Source organism: Vombatus ursinus, unplaced genomic scaffold (genome assembly GCF_900497805.2).
Source record: "Vombatus ursinus unplaced genomic scaffold, bare-nosed wombat genome assembly UNPS02010639.1, whole genome shotgun sequence".
NCBI lineage: Eukaryota > Metazoa > Chordata > Mammalia > Diprotodontia > Vombatidae > Vombatus > Vombatus ursinus.
Window position 1 is genome coordinate 1,639,129 of NW_020950417.1, and position 16,955 is coordinate 1,656,083.

At 49.9% G+C, this 16,955-nt stretch overlaps 1 protein-coding gene across 2 annotated transcripts in view; it reads left to right on the forward strand.

The window, feature by feature from the left end:
• The first annotated feature begins 300 nt into the window (after positions 1–300).
• NECTIN4 (nectin cell adhesion molecule 4) overlaps positions 301–16,955 on the forward strand; it is a 20,952-nt gene continuing 4,297 nt past the window's right edge. Inside the window, exons 1-6 of one of the 2 annotated variants that reach the window (XM_027854885.1) lie at positions 301–616; positions 12,515–12,874; positions 14,246–14,536; positions 14,987–15,107; positions 15,813–15,961; positions 16,626–16,782. In XM_027854885.1, coding sequence (XP_027710686.1) covers positions 565–616; positions 12,515–12,874; positions 14,246–14,536; positions 14,987–15,107; positions 15,813–15,961; positions 16,626–16,782 — 1,130 coding nt within the window. In that variant the 5' untranslated portion in view covers positions 301–564. The remainder of the gene's footprint in view (positions 617–12,514; positions 12,875–14,245; positions 14,537–14,986; positions 15,108–15,812; positions 15,962–16,625; positions 16,783–16,955) is intronic. The other variant, XM_027854886.1, reaches the window with a different exon arrangement.

The following is a 16,955-nucleotide window of genomic DNA, read 5'->3' on the forward strand; positions in this document are numbered from 1 at the left end:
CTTCCCCACCACACACAGGGCTCAGAAAAGGCATCCCAGTCGTTCCCCACCACCAACCACACCCCAAATTGGCTCCCTATACCACTAGCTCCTATTAGCCAGCCTGGTGGTGGGGGCGGTGGCTTCAGTGGTTCCTGTGCCAGGCCCGGCCCCTCTAAGACGCACCTGTTCTGACCTGCTGAGCAGGTTCCCAAGTTTCTGCTGCCGTCCGCCAGCCAGCCACGGCGTGGGAAGAGGCTCTGGGGGAGCTCTGAGCACCTAGTCACGGCTTCTGGGGGGGAGCTGCTGGGGACGGGGGAGGGTGGTGCGGGGCTGGGGTAGGGGATCCCCTCGCTATCACCTCAGCTCCTAGAACAGCCCACCGGGTGGACACAGACCAGCACCTAGGGGCTTTCAGGTGGGTCTGGACAGCTGCCTTTGGGAGCTGCCAACTTTCTCTTTCCGCAACCAGAGAGAGTGGGGTGGGGGAGATCTCTTCGTTTGGCCCCCACCCCGGGGGGGAAGCAGAGAACTCGGCTGATTCCCAAGGCCTTCCTACACGCACCCCTGTCCCAGGAAGCCAAGATGTGGCAGCAGAAGCCGTGGCTGGTGCTACTCCTTGTCACCTCCTTCACAGGTAAGACACCTACCTGAATTGCCTCTTAGATCTTTCCTCTCAGGCTTTACCTCCCTGACTCCTTCTCTCCTCCTCCCCTTTCCTCCAGCGCCCCTCACTGTTCTTTACTCTGAGTCTCGTTCTGGCATAAAATTCCAAGTCTGCTCCTCACTGTTGCTGCAACTGTCCCAGAAAAGCCAGACCATCCTTCCCTTCCCCCGTCTCCCTTGATCCTATGCCAAGCCAGTGATTCTGGTATTACTAAGAAAGGCTAAAAGCTGTGTCCTGCGGTCCAGCTATTGGGTGAGTTTGGGATCAGGCAAGGAGAGTAATGTTTTGTTTAAATAGCGTTTTGTAGAGAAGACAGGAAAGTAATGAGCAGTGCCCACCCGGAGAGGCTCCCTTGTCCTAACACCAGGCTTCTTTTGCTTGTTGAGGCTAGGGCTGGCACTGGGCTGGGGCCAGGAATGTCCAGTGGGATTGATTCAAGGTTGGGTAGAGTTCCTGGCATCCCGGGAGTCAGTACAACTGCTTGCCCCTCTCTGTGAGACGCAGAGGAAGTGGGACAGGGATGTCTTGGGGGTGTGGGTGTCAGGAGCCTTCAGGCAGAAGGATGCACAGGAAGGGGCTATCCATAAGCAGCAGAGTAGCCTTCTTCACCTCAGCCCCTCCCCTCATCTGGGGAGACTAGCAGGTGCCTGGGTGGTTATGGTGGGGGTTTAGGTGGGTGGGGGCACTGGGTGGGGCCCCTTCTGGGCTAGGTGTGGTGTTCCTGGGTTGGACCCACAGGGGCTAAGGCTTCTCTGACCCCACCTCCTCATCCAAGACCCTTTAATCCTGACTATTGAAGGTGCAACCACTAGGAATTTTATCTTACAGTTCCAAGGTTGGAGGTACGGTCTGTGTACACGGGGTGGAATGGGATATATGGACTGCGGTGGTATAGGATACTAGGATCATAAATTAGAGCTGGAAAAGACCTAAAGATGTAGTCCAACCCTCTCCTTTTGTAGTTGAGGAAACTATGCCCAGAATAAGGTAGTGACTTGCCAGAGACCACAACAGTATTAAGTGTCAAAGTCAGAATTTGAACCCAAGATCTTCCCAATCCAGTACAATAGAGGGGGCCTCCTAAAAATTACCATGGGATCTGCTACTGTCCCACCCGTGGCTTAGTTGTGTAGTGGTACTATTTAGATGCGGGTAGCATATTCCCCTTGCTTAAGAATCATAAGGAGGTTTTCAGCGGAGTCCCAGCTAAAGCTGTCTGGGGGAGGAGATCAGGCCTGGACCTCACACCTGTCCTGCTATACAGGAGGGAGATGCTAGGTTCATCCTCAGCTTCCTAGGCACTGAGCCCCAGCTCTCAATCCCCTTCTCCACCCAGCTGAGACTCCTGAGTCGCATCTCCCAGACAAGGCTTCGAACTTGCTTTGTCCAAGAGGGTAGGGCCTAGTCCTTGGGGCTGGGGATCTAGACATACTCTTTCCCGTAGGCTAGCCAAGCCAAAAGAAACCAGGGAAGGGCAAGATGCACAGGTCTCTAACTTCTTTACTGATCATCGGAGAAGGTTGTTAGGATGAATGAGGGGTCACTTAACATAACTCCCCTCTAATCCAAGAGGTATCTGGAGGGGTAGAAAGGAGTTAGATACTCACAGATAGGACCTTCCTACAACCTTTTATCTAGAGGTCTGGACTGAGGGCAGACCCCCACTAGTGTATAGGGTCAAGCTATAACCTGTATTCTCGCCCCTTTCCCTGAAGGGAAGGCCTCAGTTTTCCCTAGAATGTCTGAGTCATATGCCTAGTGCCAGACTCCAAAGGAGGCTCCTTATAAAAGGTGAATCAGACTAGAAATCAGGAAAAAAAATCTGAATTCTATTTCTAGCTCAGAGACTTGCTGCCTGGGTGACCTTAGATAGGTCACCTCACCCTTTAGTCTTGTTACTTCATCTGTGAAATGAGGGGGTTGGACTATGGGGCCTTTAAGGTCCCTATCAGATCTAACATTGTATGATTTCATGGGTTCTCTCTCATCCTTTGTCTTCCTTTGACAGTCTGGAGTTGGTGAGCAAAGGGGGAGATTGAGTTATCTCAGGGAAGGGCTACAGGTCTTTCCTTGGGTGGTTGGGTGGGCTCCTCTGGGAGCTCTTCCCATTTCCATTTCAAGCATGACTTCTGTGCTGGTACCCCTCTTCCTGGCTTGGCTGTCCCCTTTCCCCACTCTTGTGGGCCATTAGAGCATGAAGCCCCAGGGGCCTGGCCCCACCCACCTACTGGCAGGAGAGAAGCCCAGGGCGGAGAGGCGCCACTAACACCACAGCCCTTTGTTTCTCCTTAATGGGATGAGTTTCCGGGTGAGGTCCCCTCCCAACCTCCCCTCTCTCCGCCCTGAGGCTGGGGGTGTGTATGTGTGTGGACAGATAGGGTTCTCTCCCCCAACAGCATCCCCGCTCCTGACCCTAGCTAGAGTTGACAGCAGGCATACATGCTGAGAAGAGCAGGACACTCGGGGTATAGGATTTCTGGATTTAGGCCAAAGCTATGGGAGACTCAACCTACCCAGAGGCTTAAGCTCAGTTTCCCTGACTGAAGCTAGTTTCCTAGAAAGGGAGGGGCCCTCAGCCCCATTTCTTTGCTTCTGTTTACATAAGGGGAGGGGGTGTCAATTTCTTTCCCATAGGATTTACCCAAACTCAAAGAACAGAGAAGGAAAGTTGATTCTTCTGTCCAAGAAGGGAGGTTCATAGGGGAGTTCTGAGATCTCCAATATCCTTTGCAAAATCTGGCCCTTCCAAAAGAATTTTTTTTTTTTTTTTTGGTGAGGGGAATGGAAAGGAGGGTATGTAGTGGCAAGAAGCATAGTTTAGTGGGAATGGAATGGAGAGAGATTTGGGTTCAGCACTTACCAGTTGCTTAACCATGGACAAAGTCACCAAATTCTTTCAAGTGTGATTATCCTTCTATTACCCCCCAGGGCTTTTATGGGAGAAAGTGCTTTGTAAAACGTTATTAGAAAGAAATATTGGGGCTCACCAAAGGTTCATGTGACCATCTCGGTCATTTGCTTTCCAAGACATCTGAAGGTCCTCTTTGGGTCAGTGTCCTGGATATCACAAACCACAGGTCCGAGCTCCTACCCTATCCCCTAGGACCTGAGAGCACCCCAGGTGCAGAGTGGAGCAAGGAACCCAGGCATCTTGACCTCTAGGAGCCCCCTATTACTCACAACAATACCCACTGAAGCCCAGGGAGAGCAAAGAGTGTCCCAAACTGAAAGAGGCTCTAGAATCCAGACCTGGAACCCAGATTCCAGAATCCATTACCCAGAGTCTACAGCTAGAATTCCAAGGCCAGAGTTGGCCCGTCATCCACCCTCAGGGTGGGGTGGTAGAGACTATAGGGGTGGGGGCAGCATATGCTCTTTCACTGGGAAGGGCCGGGCTTAGGTGATGTCTAAAGTCCCTTCCAAACTAGAAGCTGCTCCCCAAGTCCCCTCCCTGGAATCGAGCTGGTTCTTGCGAGCTGGGGGATGAGACTGAGCCCCAGTGGAGCAGGGCTACCAGCTAGTGGGGCTGGCTTTGCAAGGAGCAGAGAGTGAGAGGGGGGAGGGAAGGGGAGGAGGTGACTGGCGGTTATGGGGAAGAAGGATGGCTGAGGTTGGGAGCTCTGGAGTCCTGGGTCTCCCACCCACAGTGTGGCTGCTTGGGTGACTCAGCCAGGCTCAGACTCTGGCTCCGGGGGGTTTAGGGGACTTATCTAAGCTGGGAGCTGTGTCTGGGCCAGAGTTGAGGCTGCCTTCAAACACCCCCCCAGTCCATTGTTCTCAGTTCCTTTTGTACAGACAAGCTCAGAGTGGTCCCCTCCTCATCATTAATCTGGCAGTGGGCTTCATGCCCAGGCTGAGAGGTTCTCACTAAGCTGGGGGGCTTAGGGCAATGAGGATGAGAGTTGGATGGGACTATGGGAAGGCAAAACAGGAGATGGGACTTTCCTACTTTCCTCACTCAGCCCCCAGCCTCTAGGACCCCATGTAATATAGAGCATGTTATGGGGTTGGGGTGGAGACTTAACTGGGGTCTGTTCTTGACCTCACTGAGTGATTCCACCCTCCCCCAACCCAGGTTGCTGACACTTTCTACACATGCACATTCTGCCCCCCCCCCCAGGTCACTGACACTGAAACATGCACATTCATATTAACTGAGGAAGAAAGGAAGCAAGTAAGCATTTATTAAGCTCTTACTATATGCCAGGCACTGTGCTAAGCACTTTTAAACTATTATTACATATGATCTTCACAAGCAACCCTAGGAGGTAGATGCTACTACTATCCCCATTTTAAGGTTGAGGAATCTAAGGCAGACAGAGATGAAGGTTATTCAGCTAGTAAGTATGTGAGGCTTTGGTCTTCCTTTGTTTTTTTTTTCCCTGAGGCAATGGGGTTAAGTGACTTACCCAGTGTCATGCAGCTAGTAAGTGTCTAAGGTCACATTGAACTCAGGTCCTCCTGACCCTAGTTCCAGTGTTCTATCCACTGAGCCACTTAGCTGCCCCAAATTCAGGTCTTCTTAAGGCAGCTAATTGAAAAGTAGATAGAACATTGGACCTGGAGTCAGGAAGACCTGAGTTCAAATCCAACCTCAGATACTCATTTACTAGAAACATGAATCTGGACAAGTTTCTTAACCTGTCTGCCTCAGTTTCTTCAACTGTAAGCTGAGGATAATAACAATAGCACCTACCTCCCAGGGTTGTTGTGAAGATCAAATAAGATAATATTTGTAAAGAATTTAGCACAGTGCTTGACACACAATAAATGCTAGTTTCCTTGTCTCCTTCCCCCTTCCTGACTCCAGGCCCAGCCCTCTATCCAGTACTCCACTTAGCACAAGTTGGAACCTCATGGTTGAGGGAAGAGAAGGGTTAACACAAGGGTATGAGACCTTGCATAGGGTTGACCCCTCCCCCTAATCCCAGACAGAATTCCCCTTTACTCACTGAAACAGGAGCTGGTTTTTCTAGTGATGGTGTCAGGGGCTGAGGCCCCAGAGATGATCCCCTTGGAGGGGCCCACTTGTGAGACAGGGAGAAAGTGAACGACCTCCAGAGAGTGGCTGAGGAGATCAGAAAAGAGGATAGGTACCCCTACCAGGCCCTTTTGTTGTATTGGAATCCTAGTGAAAATACCTGGCACTTAGAGGGAAAGGCAATCTTATTTAAAGGCTCCCCATACCACACACACACTCCACCTACGGCAACCCCTTACTAGGGTTCATTGAGAAGGGGAAGGTTTGAGACCTGAGTAGCCAGTGGGTGGGTGGAAAAGCTGTCCTGGCTGCTCACTTTAGCTCCAAAGTCCAGAGTCAAAACCAGTGACTTACAGATACCAAGGAGACCAAGACAGAGACATGCGGAAGCAAAAGAATAATACAAAATCAGAACATTTACTATTTGTGTGTTGTGTTCTGCAAGCCTGGCACCAAACCCAGAAGTGCACATGAGCACAAATTCAGACAATCATGGGAGCAAGTCCATGAGCCCACAGACACTGAAAAAGACCCTTCCCCTTCCTCTAACTTCACTAAGACACTTTTGCAGGGCAGCTTGAGTGGGAGGGTCTGTGTAGGGACTTGAGCCTAGGGATGTCATTAAAAAAAAGGTCTAGTATAAAGAGAAATTCCTAGTTCTGTTGGCCACCATCCCTCTGTTCCCTTCTTTTCCTCCCTTGCCTCAGTTTCCCTTTGTGAGGTCATTGTTCAGGGTTCTCACAAGGAGGAGAGCTGGGACTGAAGGTAGATGTAGCAGAGACAGAGGATATGGTGGGAGGGGGGGTGCAGACTAGAAGTGGGTGGGGTGCTTGGAGGGCAGGGCGCTGAGGAGGCCCTTGGGGGCCAGGCTGAGCCCTGGGGGGAGGGAGACCGAGATCCCGTTTGGCCAGTTGGGCCTGTTCTATACCTTGCGCAAGGTGGCTGCTGCGGTGGTGGCTGAGCTTCAGTAAAGGCCTCTGAGTCACCCGTGGCTCCCTGGTCCTGACGACCTGGTGATCCCCATTCAGGGGAGGGGAGAGCAGGAATGAGGACCCACCAGCCAGAGTCTATTGAACCCAGAATGGAAAGACAGGAAGTAAGATGCAGGTGCCCAGTGTGTCCCTCATGGCCATTCCCCTCATGCCCTCGGGGTGACCTCTCAGACTGGCTGCTTGTCTCCCTCTGGGTGATGATGTCATCGCCCTGACGCTGGCCGGTGCACTGGGTTGGGGAGAGGTGGCGGAGGAGGAGGAGGAGATGGAGGAGACACCACACCCTCCTCATACTGGGAGTTGGGACTCCTGGTTTGTGCTGCACGGCTATGGTGAATTCTGGGGCTCTCCGGTCAGAGCCCTGATCCATAAATCGGAGGCCAGGAGACCCTCCTTGAGAGAGGAGGGGGCCGGGAAGTAGCTACATCTTAGCCAAAGTAGACTATTTGCATTCAAGATTCCATCTTGTTATTTACCTGTCTTTGCACAGGCTGCACCTCACTCCTTTCTCCATCCCTCCCCCCAATTTCGAATTCATTCCCTCCTCACCTTCGCTTCTTGGAATTCGGACCTTCCTTCAAAGGCCAGCACAAATACCACTCTTACTAGAGACCTTTCCTGCGCCCTGAAGGAGTTAGTTCCCTCCCGGGCTCCCCCTCCCCTCCACCTCCATATTACTTTGTTACGTTGTGGCTAATTATCTATGTCTAATTTTTCCTCAATAGACTGTAAGCTCCTAGAGGGCAGGGACTCCCTCAGTTTTGTCTGTCACTGTTCCTGAAACAGTTGAATGAAAGAATGCCTGAGTTGGGAAGCCCTGGAGAAGAAAGGTTGTTACAAAGTTCTGTGTCCAGGGTAGTGATGCTGGTGGCACTCAGGGGTGATAGGTTGGGTCTATGTTTCCTTACCCACACAGAGGTCACTGAAGCTCAGACTCCTAGCCCTTCTCATTTTGGAGCTAGGCATCTTTTTTTTTTTTTTTTTTGTTAGGCAATTAGGGTTAAGTGACTTGCCTAGAGTCACACAGCTAGTAAGTGTCATGTGTTTGGTATGAGGCCAGATTTGAACTCAGGTCCTCCTGACTTCAGGGCCGATGCTCTATCCACTGGGCCACCTCACTGCCCCAGGAGCTAGGCATCTTTGATTTACAGAAGAGTCTTGAGTAGAACTCAAGAGTTCAGTTTCAGTTCTAGTCTGCATCCACCCCCACCATATCATCTGTCTCTGCTACGTCTACCTTCAGTCCCAGCTCTCCTCCTTGTAAGAACCCTGAACAATGACCTCACAAAGGGAAACTGAGGCAGGGGAGGAAAAGAAGGCAACAGAGGGATGGTGGCCAACAGATCCAAAAATCCTGGCATAGCCCGTAGGCAACTGGACTGAGCCGAGATAAGGCGAGGAAATGAGGGCTTTTTTGTGGGGGAAGGATAATAAGGAGGGAAGCGTTTTCCCTTGACCAATGAGAGCAGTTAGGAGATCCTCCCTGGGATGCAGGGTCTCACACACAGCATAAATCTCATCATCCTCAGGGCAGCTAAAATCTGTCTCCACCTCTGAGCCTCCACTTATCTTCTTTGGCCCTTTTAGGGGTGGGGGTAGTTTCCCTCTCTTCCGAGTGTAACCCCAGTGTAACCCCCAGCCCATTGGCATGGGAGTCTCTCCACCAATAAAGTTACAAGAAGGATTTAGTTCTTGGCTTGAGGGCAGCGTGTGGAGGGAGGGTCGAGGTTCTCTTTGTATGTTCATGAAGCCCAGTCTTCTGAGAAGCTGAGGGGGAGGAAAACTGTTGCTTAGACAGTCCCCCTCTCCCTGGGTCTATGTCATCCCCACTCCTAAGTTCTGCACCCCCCCATAATGAGGGACTGAGGTAATTGGGTGGGAGTGGGAAGAAGCAGAGGGGGGAGGGTGGTTAGCTGGACTCCCAAGGTGAGCTGGGTGGGTCCAACATAGGTGCAGGCAGCTCAGGGCCCTGGCATCTGGCCCTGCAGGTCTGTCCCGTCCTGTTCTGTCCCTCCTTACTCTCAGCAGCATCCTCCCTCCCTTTGCTCCTCCCATCTGGGGCCACAGGACCCCCTGCTTCTAATCCAGGCTCTGTCTAAGCAGGGTCCACCCCAGGGGGAACTCTGCTGCTTTCACTTCTTCCCTCTCAGGAGATGGATGCAGGTGCCAATCCTGACCTCCCCTTACAAGTGACTGCCGTCTCTCCTTTCCTCTGGATCCTGGAGAGCTCAATTTCTGGAGGAGTAAAATGAAATAGGGAGGGAGAATGAATGGCTAGGCTTCCATCCTGTCCCACAACACATCTCCTGGTGTTACCATTATCAACTTCTCTCCTCTCTCAGTCCGATTTCTTCCTTGGTTTATCTGTCTTTCTCCAATCTGCCCCTTCTCTCCTTATTCAATTCAAGTCTTTAACAAACATTTCTAGGAGGCTTTCTATATGCAAAGCATCATTTGCTAGTCATTGGGAATAATAAAAAAAAAAAAAAGACACAAGGAGCTGTTTAAAGTCTAATAGTCCTCCTTTCCCCCATCCTATCCCTCCCCTCCAACCCTTACCTATGTCTAGCTCTACCACAGGCTCCTTGCTCTGCTCCCTGGTGCCCCCAAATTTTCTTTCAAACCATCCTTCATCAGAAGCCCTAGGCTCTTCTTCTCCTCAACCCTGAGAACTTTGAAGTTGTCTTTGGAATCCTTCCTCTCCTTTATCCCCAGTATTCAATCAATCATCAGCCCTGTCAATTTTTCCCTTTATGAAATGTCTCACATCCATCCCTTCTTTTCCATTCCCATTACACTGCTCTTTCATGCCCATGGCTACATGGCTTGGATTATTTTAACTGCTGCCTGGTCAATATTCCTGTCCCTAGTTTCCCCCTCTCCAACCCAATTTATATAACGCTTATTGTCAAGTTAATCTTTTTAGAATCCAGTGTTTTGTAGGCGGGGTGGTATGGTGTAGTAGAAAGAGTTGTGAATACAGCATCAAAAGACCGAAATTCAAATCCTGCCTCATACTCTGGGAAATTTATTTAACCACTTGCCTCAGTTTCCCCAATTTATTGGTGGGCATAAAAATAATATCTAGCATTTATATATTGCTTTAAAGTTTATACAGAGTTTTTCAAATAGTATCTCATTTGATCCTCACAACAACCTAGGAGGTCTGTGCTGTTATTATCCCAACTTTACAGAGGAGGAAACTGAGGCAAGCAGAGGTTAAGTGACTTGCCCAGGGTCACAAAGCAAGTAAGCATCTAAGGCTGGATTTGAACTCAGGTCTTCTAGTCTCTAGTACTCTATCCATTGTAACATCCAATTTTCAGGGTTGTTGTGAGGAAAGCATTTTGCAAACTTCAAAGTACTACATAAATGTGAGTTATTGTTATTATTACTTACCTCATCGGGTGATTGTGATGAAAATGCTTTGCAAATGTTGAAAACAATAAATAAATGGTAGCTATTAATATAGGTGGTGCAGTGGATAGAGTGCTGAGCCTGGAGTCAGGAAGACTCATCTTCCTGAGTTTAAATCTGGCCTCAGACACTAGCCGTGTGACCCTGGGCAAGTCACTTAACCCTGTTTGTCTGAGTTTCCTCGTCTATAAAATGAGCCAGAGAAGGATATAGCAAAACCACGGCAGCATCTTTGCCAAGAAAACCCCAAATGGGGTCACAAAGAGTTGAACACATGAAACGACTCAACAACAACAAAATTATTGTTTTATTTCTCCTCTGATCAAAAGCCTACCTGGATACCTTCCCTCCCCGCCCCCCCCATATCATGTGAATGCTTTTGTCTGGTTTCAGTACCAGCCTTCCATGTAGCTATCTCCACCCTCTCTATCAAACTATTTTCTACTACTCCCTATTGCACACCCTATACTCTAGTCAGGCTGGTCTCATTGTCCCACAAATACACTATTCTTACTCTGGCCTTCTCTCACATTGTTCTTCTATCCCGAGATGAAGCCTTCCTTTTAGCTTACCTGTCCAAATTCTAGCCACCCCAACTCAAGTCCTGCCTATTTCATGATGCCTTCCTTAATTACTCTAGCCCAAAATGATTTTCCCCTTTTATTGACCCTCTAAGACTTAACATCTGCATGCCATGTACTGTTCACTAATTACTTCATTTGTGTATATGTCTTTGCTTCTCAATAAGATTTCAAGTGCCTTGAGGACAAGGACTACATCATATACATGTCTGGGCCTCAGTGTACTCATCTGTAAAATTAGGGGTTGAACTGGATGATTGCCTTCTCTATAATTCTATGGCTCTGTGCTCCATAATACCTATCCGGAACAGTGCTTTTGACAGAGGCCACTGGGAACCTATTCATTGCTGCTTCTCTTTGGAATCCAAAATGGAATGACCAGGTCATCAGAGGCAGATTGGGTACATACCCATAGGGCCGGACCATTGAATGAATTTCTAGGTCCCTGCTTTCTTCCCAGCCCAGCCTGGCTTGACCTCGTCTCTGTGTCTCTGACCCTGTACTCATCTGTCTCCAGCCTTACTGATAACTCTGTTTTCTACCAGGACTCTTCCTGTCTCTGGCAACTTGTTCGTTCCTGCCTCTGTGACTTTGTTTAAGCCATCCTTCCCACGTGGAACATCTGTTTCTCTCTTCTAATCCACAGGACTGGATGATTTCTGAAGTCCTTTCCAGCTCTGACATTCTGTGATTTTGATCTGGATTCAAACCCCAGCTGAGCTAGGTACTACTTATGTGACCCAAGCACTGTCTGTACAGTCAGAGGACTTGGCTTCGAATCCTACCTCTTCACCTTGGGCAAATCATTTAACAAGCCTCAGTTTCCCCATCTGTAAAGTTAGGAGATTAGACTAGATGGTTTCTCAGCTCTAGTTCTGTGATCCTGATCCTATACTTTGGACAATTCACCAGACCTCTAGGACTCAGTTTCCCAGATGAACCACACTAGATTATCTCTAAGAACCCTTCTATTTCCAAAACCTATGGTCCTTCACCTCCTTCTAGATCTTAAAATTCAGCTCCTCCTAGAATTGGAGCTTTAGACATAGAAGGTACTTTGCAGGGAACCCAGCCCAACCCCTTCATTTTACAGATTTGAGATAGCTGAGGCTCGGAAAAGTGAACTGCCTTGCTGGAGGTGACAGGGGCAGTTCGCAGCAGCGCTGGTTAGAACTCAGGTCCTAGGACCCCAAGTCTCAAATGCTTTCCATTAGGACAGGTTGGCACTCTGTATCTACTTTTCTTCTGGCCCCAGACAAGAAGCATCTTCCCTTTAGAACCCCAGAAAGCTGAACCTGGTTTTCATCCATCTTTCTCCAGGAAGTTTCCCTTACTGAGTCCCTCACATCTGACTGTTTACCCATCTTCCATGAGATGCAAAAAATTAAAGTGGGTTGTCCAGGGTCATAAAACTGGAAAGCATGAGAGTAGGATCTGAACCCAGGTCTTCTTGATGTCAAGTCAAGATGAGATCTAGAGGAACTGAGTAGTTGGCCAGTGGTCACTCAGGTAGTAAATAACAGGGCTAGTTTTGAGAACCAGGTCTTCAGACTCTAACTCCAATTTTTTGTGTTGTATTCACTTTCTTCCAGGTTATCCCAGTCATTAACCAGCTACGTGACCTCTGATTAATCCCTTTACTTCTCTAAAAACATATTTCCCTTATAAGATCTGACCCATTAATCAGATGAGATCAAGTAGGTGAAAGTGCTTTGCCTCGTATCAACCCTACAGATGCAAATTATTGTGATAATTTTTACAGGGTACGTTTGCATTGCCCACGAAGGTTCTGTTCATCCACATGAGGTCACATATTTATCATTATTAGGAATTTAGCAATTATTTGACTGGCCGGTACCGTCAATAACCGTGGCTCTTTCTTGGCATTTCCCTGCAGATTTGTGCCTGGCTGGTAAGCTGGAGACGTCAGCTCTGGTTACTGTGGTCCTCGGTCAAGATGCAGAGTTGCCGTGTTTCTACAGGGGAGAGCCCGGGGAGCAGGTGAAGCAGGTGGCTTGGGCCCGAGCTGGAGAGGGAGAGGGGACGGCAGAACTGGCATTGCTACATGACACATACGGTCTGCATGTGAGTCCTCCCTATGAGGGACGAGTGGAGCGGCCGCCACCCCCTCGGGATTCCAATGATGGTGCCATACTCTTGCGGAATGCCGTGCAGGCCGATGAGGGGGACTACGAGTGCCGAGTCAGCACTTTCCCTTCAGGCAGTTTCCAGGCGGGGCTCCATCTCCGAGTGCTTGGTGAGTGGGTGCAGAGGTCTAGGGAAAGGCAGTCAGGGAACTGGGAATCCTAGTTGGCGGAGTCATAGAGAGAGAAAAGTAGAACATGAGATCAAAGGGATCTCAAAGATTGACAAGTCCGGCTCTCTTATTTGACAAAAGAAAGTGAATCTTAGAGAGATGAAGTGACTTCTCCAAGAAGAACCATAACTAGAACCTTGAGTCCAAGTGCAGTGCTTCTTCTAGAGAGACAGTATGGCGTACTAAGAAAGGTCATGGGGGGCAGCTAGGTGGAGCAGTGGATAGAGCAGTGGCCCTGGAATCAAGAAGACCTGAGTTCAAATCCACCCTCAGACACTTGCTTACTAGCTGTATGACCGTGGGCAAGTCACTTAATCCCAATTGCCACACACAAACACACACACACACACACACACACACACACACACACAGAAAGAAAGGTAATGGGCTTGGGAGTCAGAGGACACGTTCCAAATACAATGCCCAATGTTGTTCCTTACCACCTGTGTGATAGCAGGCAAATCACTTCCTTTCTATGGGCCTTGGTTTCCTCAAATGTCAAATGAGCTAACTAGATTAGATAATGTTAAAATTTTCCTTCAGCTATCCTATGCCCTATAAGAAATTTTAAGGCCCCAACTCTCAGTGTTTCCTGAGCTGTAAAATGGAGATAATATTGACATAAATGTGAGTTATTATTATTTCCACTAGAAAATTAAATTATGAAAGTTATGAAACAACCAATTTGTTGGAATGGTACAATTTCAATCCAATAACTGAATGAAATTAATTTGTGTCCTAAGCATCACCTAGGTGGTCCTGGGTGGGTGGGTGGGTGGGAATATCCTAATGGATATCTCTCATTTAGACATGTCTGGTCACAATCAGTCCCCTCTCCTATAAAGTACTCTATTCCCTGCCTCCTCCCTGCTTTATAGGGATGTTTCAGGAGTAAGTGAGATCATAAAAGTGTTGAGCTCTGAATTGCTCAGGAAGGAAGGGGAACCATGTTTACCTGGAAGTCACTTAGCTGTCAAGCAAAACAATCAGAGAGCAAGGCAAGGATGGGAAAGGTGATAAAGTGGCAAGAGAAGATAGATTAAGACTAAGAAATAAGTAGCAGGCTATGTTCCCCAGTAAAGGTGAAAACAGAGCTAGGAATACATCCCATCACAGGAGTGACTTGCTCCAAGGGAGGCTAGGACACATGTCTCCTAGGCAGGACAGAGACAAAGAGAGTATAGGCGAGCAGGGGGTCTTTCTGTGTGGGGTGGAGGGGAGGGGTGTGTGTGTCTGTGTGTGTGTGTGTGACTGGCAACAGGCCCAGGTTTTTCCCTGATGAGTTCTCTCCCTTCCCTCCATCCCCTGTAGTACCCCCTCTGCCCACACTGAACCTGGGCCCCACCCTGGAGGAAGGCCAAGGTCGAACACTGGCAGCCTCTTGCACAGCTGAGGGCAGTCCTGTGCCCAACGTGACCTGGGACACAGTGGTCAAGGGTATGATCACTAACCGCTTGTCTAGTCACCCGAGATCATCTTCAGTCACCTCAGAGTTCCATCTGGTGCCAAGCCGAACTATGAATGGGCAGTCCCTCACCTGCGTGGTGTCCCACCCAGGCCTGCCAGAGGACAAAAGGATCACACACATGCTCCGGGTTGCCTGTGAGTGCCTGCACACTGAGTGGGGTGAGGGGTGCAGAAACGTACAGGAGGGGCGCAAAGTGGTGTGTGGGGTCCTGACCCAGGTAGAGAGACGAGGGCCTGGGATCTAACAATCAGTCAACATTTCCTGAACTCAATGGTGGACTGTGTTCAAGAACCAAAAGAAGTTTGAGACATGTCCCTGCCCTCAGGGAGTTTTCCATCCTGTTGGAAAGACCAAACTCACCCAGGATATCATTATATACCAAGTGGTTCCCTCGGCAAATATCACACACATCTGGAGAAAGGAGAAATCAAAGCTAGCGAAATAGGTTTCATGCCAAAGACTGCCCTTGAAGGGTCACCCGGTTTTGGAGAGGCTTGGGGGGGGAGGAGCCAGTGCTTTTCGGGTCGTGGTTTTCTCACTTTCTCTCCCCTGTTCTTCCCCACCCCTACTCTCTGGTTCCACAGTTCTTGCTGAGGCCTCGGTGTGGGGCCATGAAGATCCTGAGCTATGGCACGTGGGAAGAGAAGGCGTCATGCTCAAGTGTCTGAGCGAGGGGCAGCCTCCACCCTCCTACAACTGGACTCGGTGAGTGAAAACCCTGTGCTAGGCACAGTGGGGAAGAGATGAAAGCCAGAGTAAAGGCCTGAAGGGGAGGAGGCGCCTTCTCATAACTTCAGAGTCAGGTTGGATTTCAGAGGTCAGGCTGTAGGAGGGTTCTACTGGCTCTTTTCCAGGGTCTCATACACAGGGAGAGGTGATGCTCTCAGATGTGTTAGAGAAACAGTTCATGTGTACACAGAGATGTGCATGTAACACACGTGTACATGAGGTACACATGAAGTGACCTTGGGCCTGAGGATATGGCCAGGTACCTTGCCTGTGTTGGAACATGCACCCTTTCTATGTACAACCGAACACATGGCAGTGTGAGCTTTGCTTTGTGGGGTTTACTGACATGTGTGTGGCCTGTTGTGGGCTTGCCCTTTCGCAGGCTCCTGGGTGATGTGATGAGTGTGGGAGCATGTGGGATGGCACGTGTGTAAATCTCCCCTGCTGCAGGGTGGGGGTGCCCAGGTCAGGCTGGGCAGCAGGGGGGAAGGGGCCTCTGCCCAGGCCTGTGCCCAGACCTGCCCAGGGGAGGGAGGGGCACCGTGGGAACCGGCTGGCGGGCTCTGGGTGACGTCACCGTGGTGATGGGGGGGGCAGGAGCTGCCTGGGCATGTCAGGCAGCAGCAGTAGCAGACTCGGCCTGGTCTGGCCGGCACCCATCAGCCTCCCCTGCCCTCTCAGGCTGGATAGGCCTCTGCCCAGCGGGGTGCGAGTGGATGGAGGCACCTTGGGCTTCCCTCCACTGACTGTTGAGCACAGCGGCACCTATGTCTGCCATGTCAGCAATGAGGTCTCTTCTCGGGACAGCCAAGTCACTGTGGCTGTCACAGGTGAGTTGGGACTTGGGAGGGAGAGCACAGAGGGACGTGATGGGTCAGGCCCATGGGTAAAGCCAGAGCAGGCAGAAGGGGTTATGGCAGAAGGAAGGCAGGAGACAGATGAGGACGCACAGCCAGGAATGACAAGAATCATCATAATCAATCCACAAGCACTTATTAATGTAATGGGGGGCTTGGCCAATGGAGCTCCATTCACAGAGCATGTGCATCCATTGGCCAGGCTTTCATTATATGATGTGCCCACTATGTTCCAGCACTGTGCTGGGCACTGGTGATTCAAAAACAAATGAAACGTGGGTAGAGCACCGGCCCTGGAGTCAGGAGGACCTGAGCTCAAATCCGACTGCAAACACTTACTAACTGTGTGACTCTGGACAAGTCACTTAACCCAGATTGTCTCCAAAAAAATTAAAAAAAAAATAATGAAATAATACCTACTTTCAAGGAGTTTACATTCTAAGGATCTCAAGTAGACTGTAGGGGAATCATTCACCTACCCCTTCCCAACCCCTCCTTCCCTGTCCCCCCAGATTGGGGTGGGAGCCTAGGCCAGGTGTGAGATTCAGGAGGCAGGGGTGTGATTGGGCTATGGGGGATGGGTGGAGGAGCTGACCTCCTCTGACCTCCTATTATGTTTCCCCTCTCTGGCCTTCAGCAGAGAATGAAGCCCCACCAGTTGATGTGGATGTGGTTTCTGCCTCCATGGTGGCAGTAGGAGTGATTGCTGCTCTGCTGCTTTGCCTCCTGGTGGCAGTGGTGGTGCTCATGTCCAGATACCATCGACGCAAGGCCCAACAGATGACCCAGAAGTAGTGAGTGCTGGAGGGGGAAGGGGGAAAAGGGGAATGGCTATTGGAGAAGAAATATCAGGGAAAGAAGCCAGACTGTGACAAGTGAGAGAGGAGAGGAAAGGAGAGGGGAAGACAGGAAAGGAGAGCAGAAGAGAAGATAGGAGAGGAGAGGAAAAGACCAGAAAGGAGAAGAG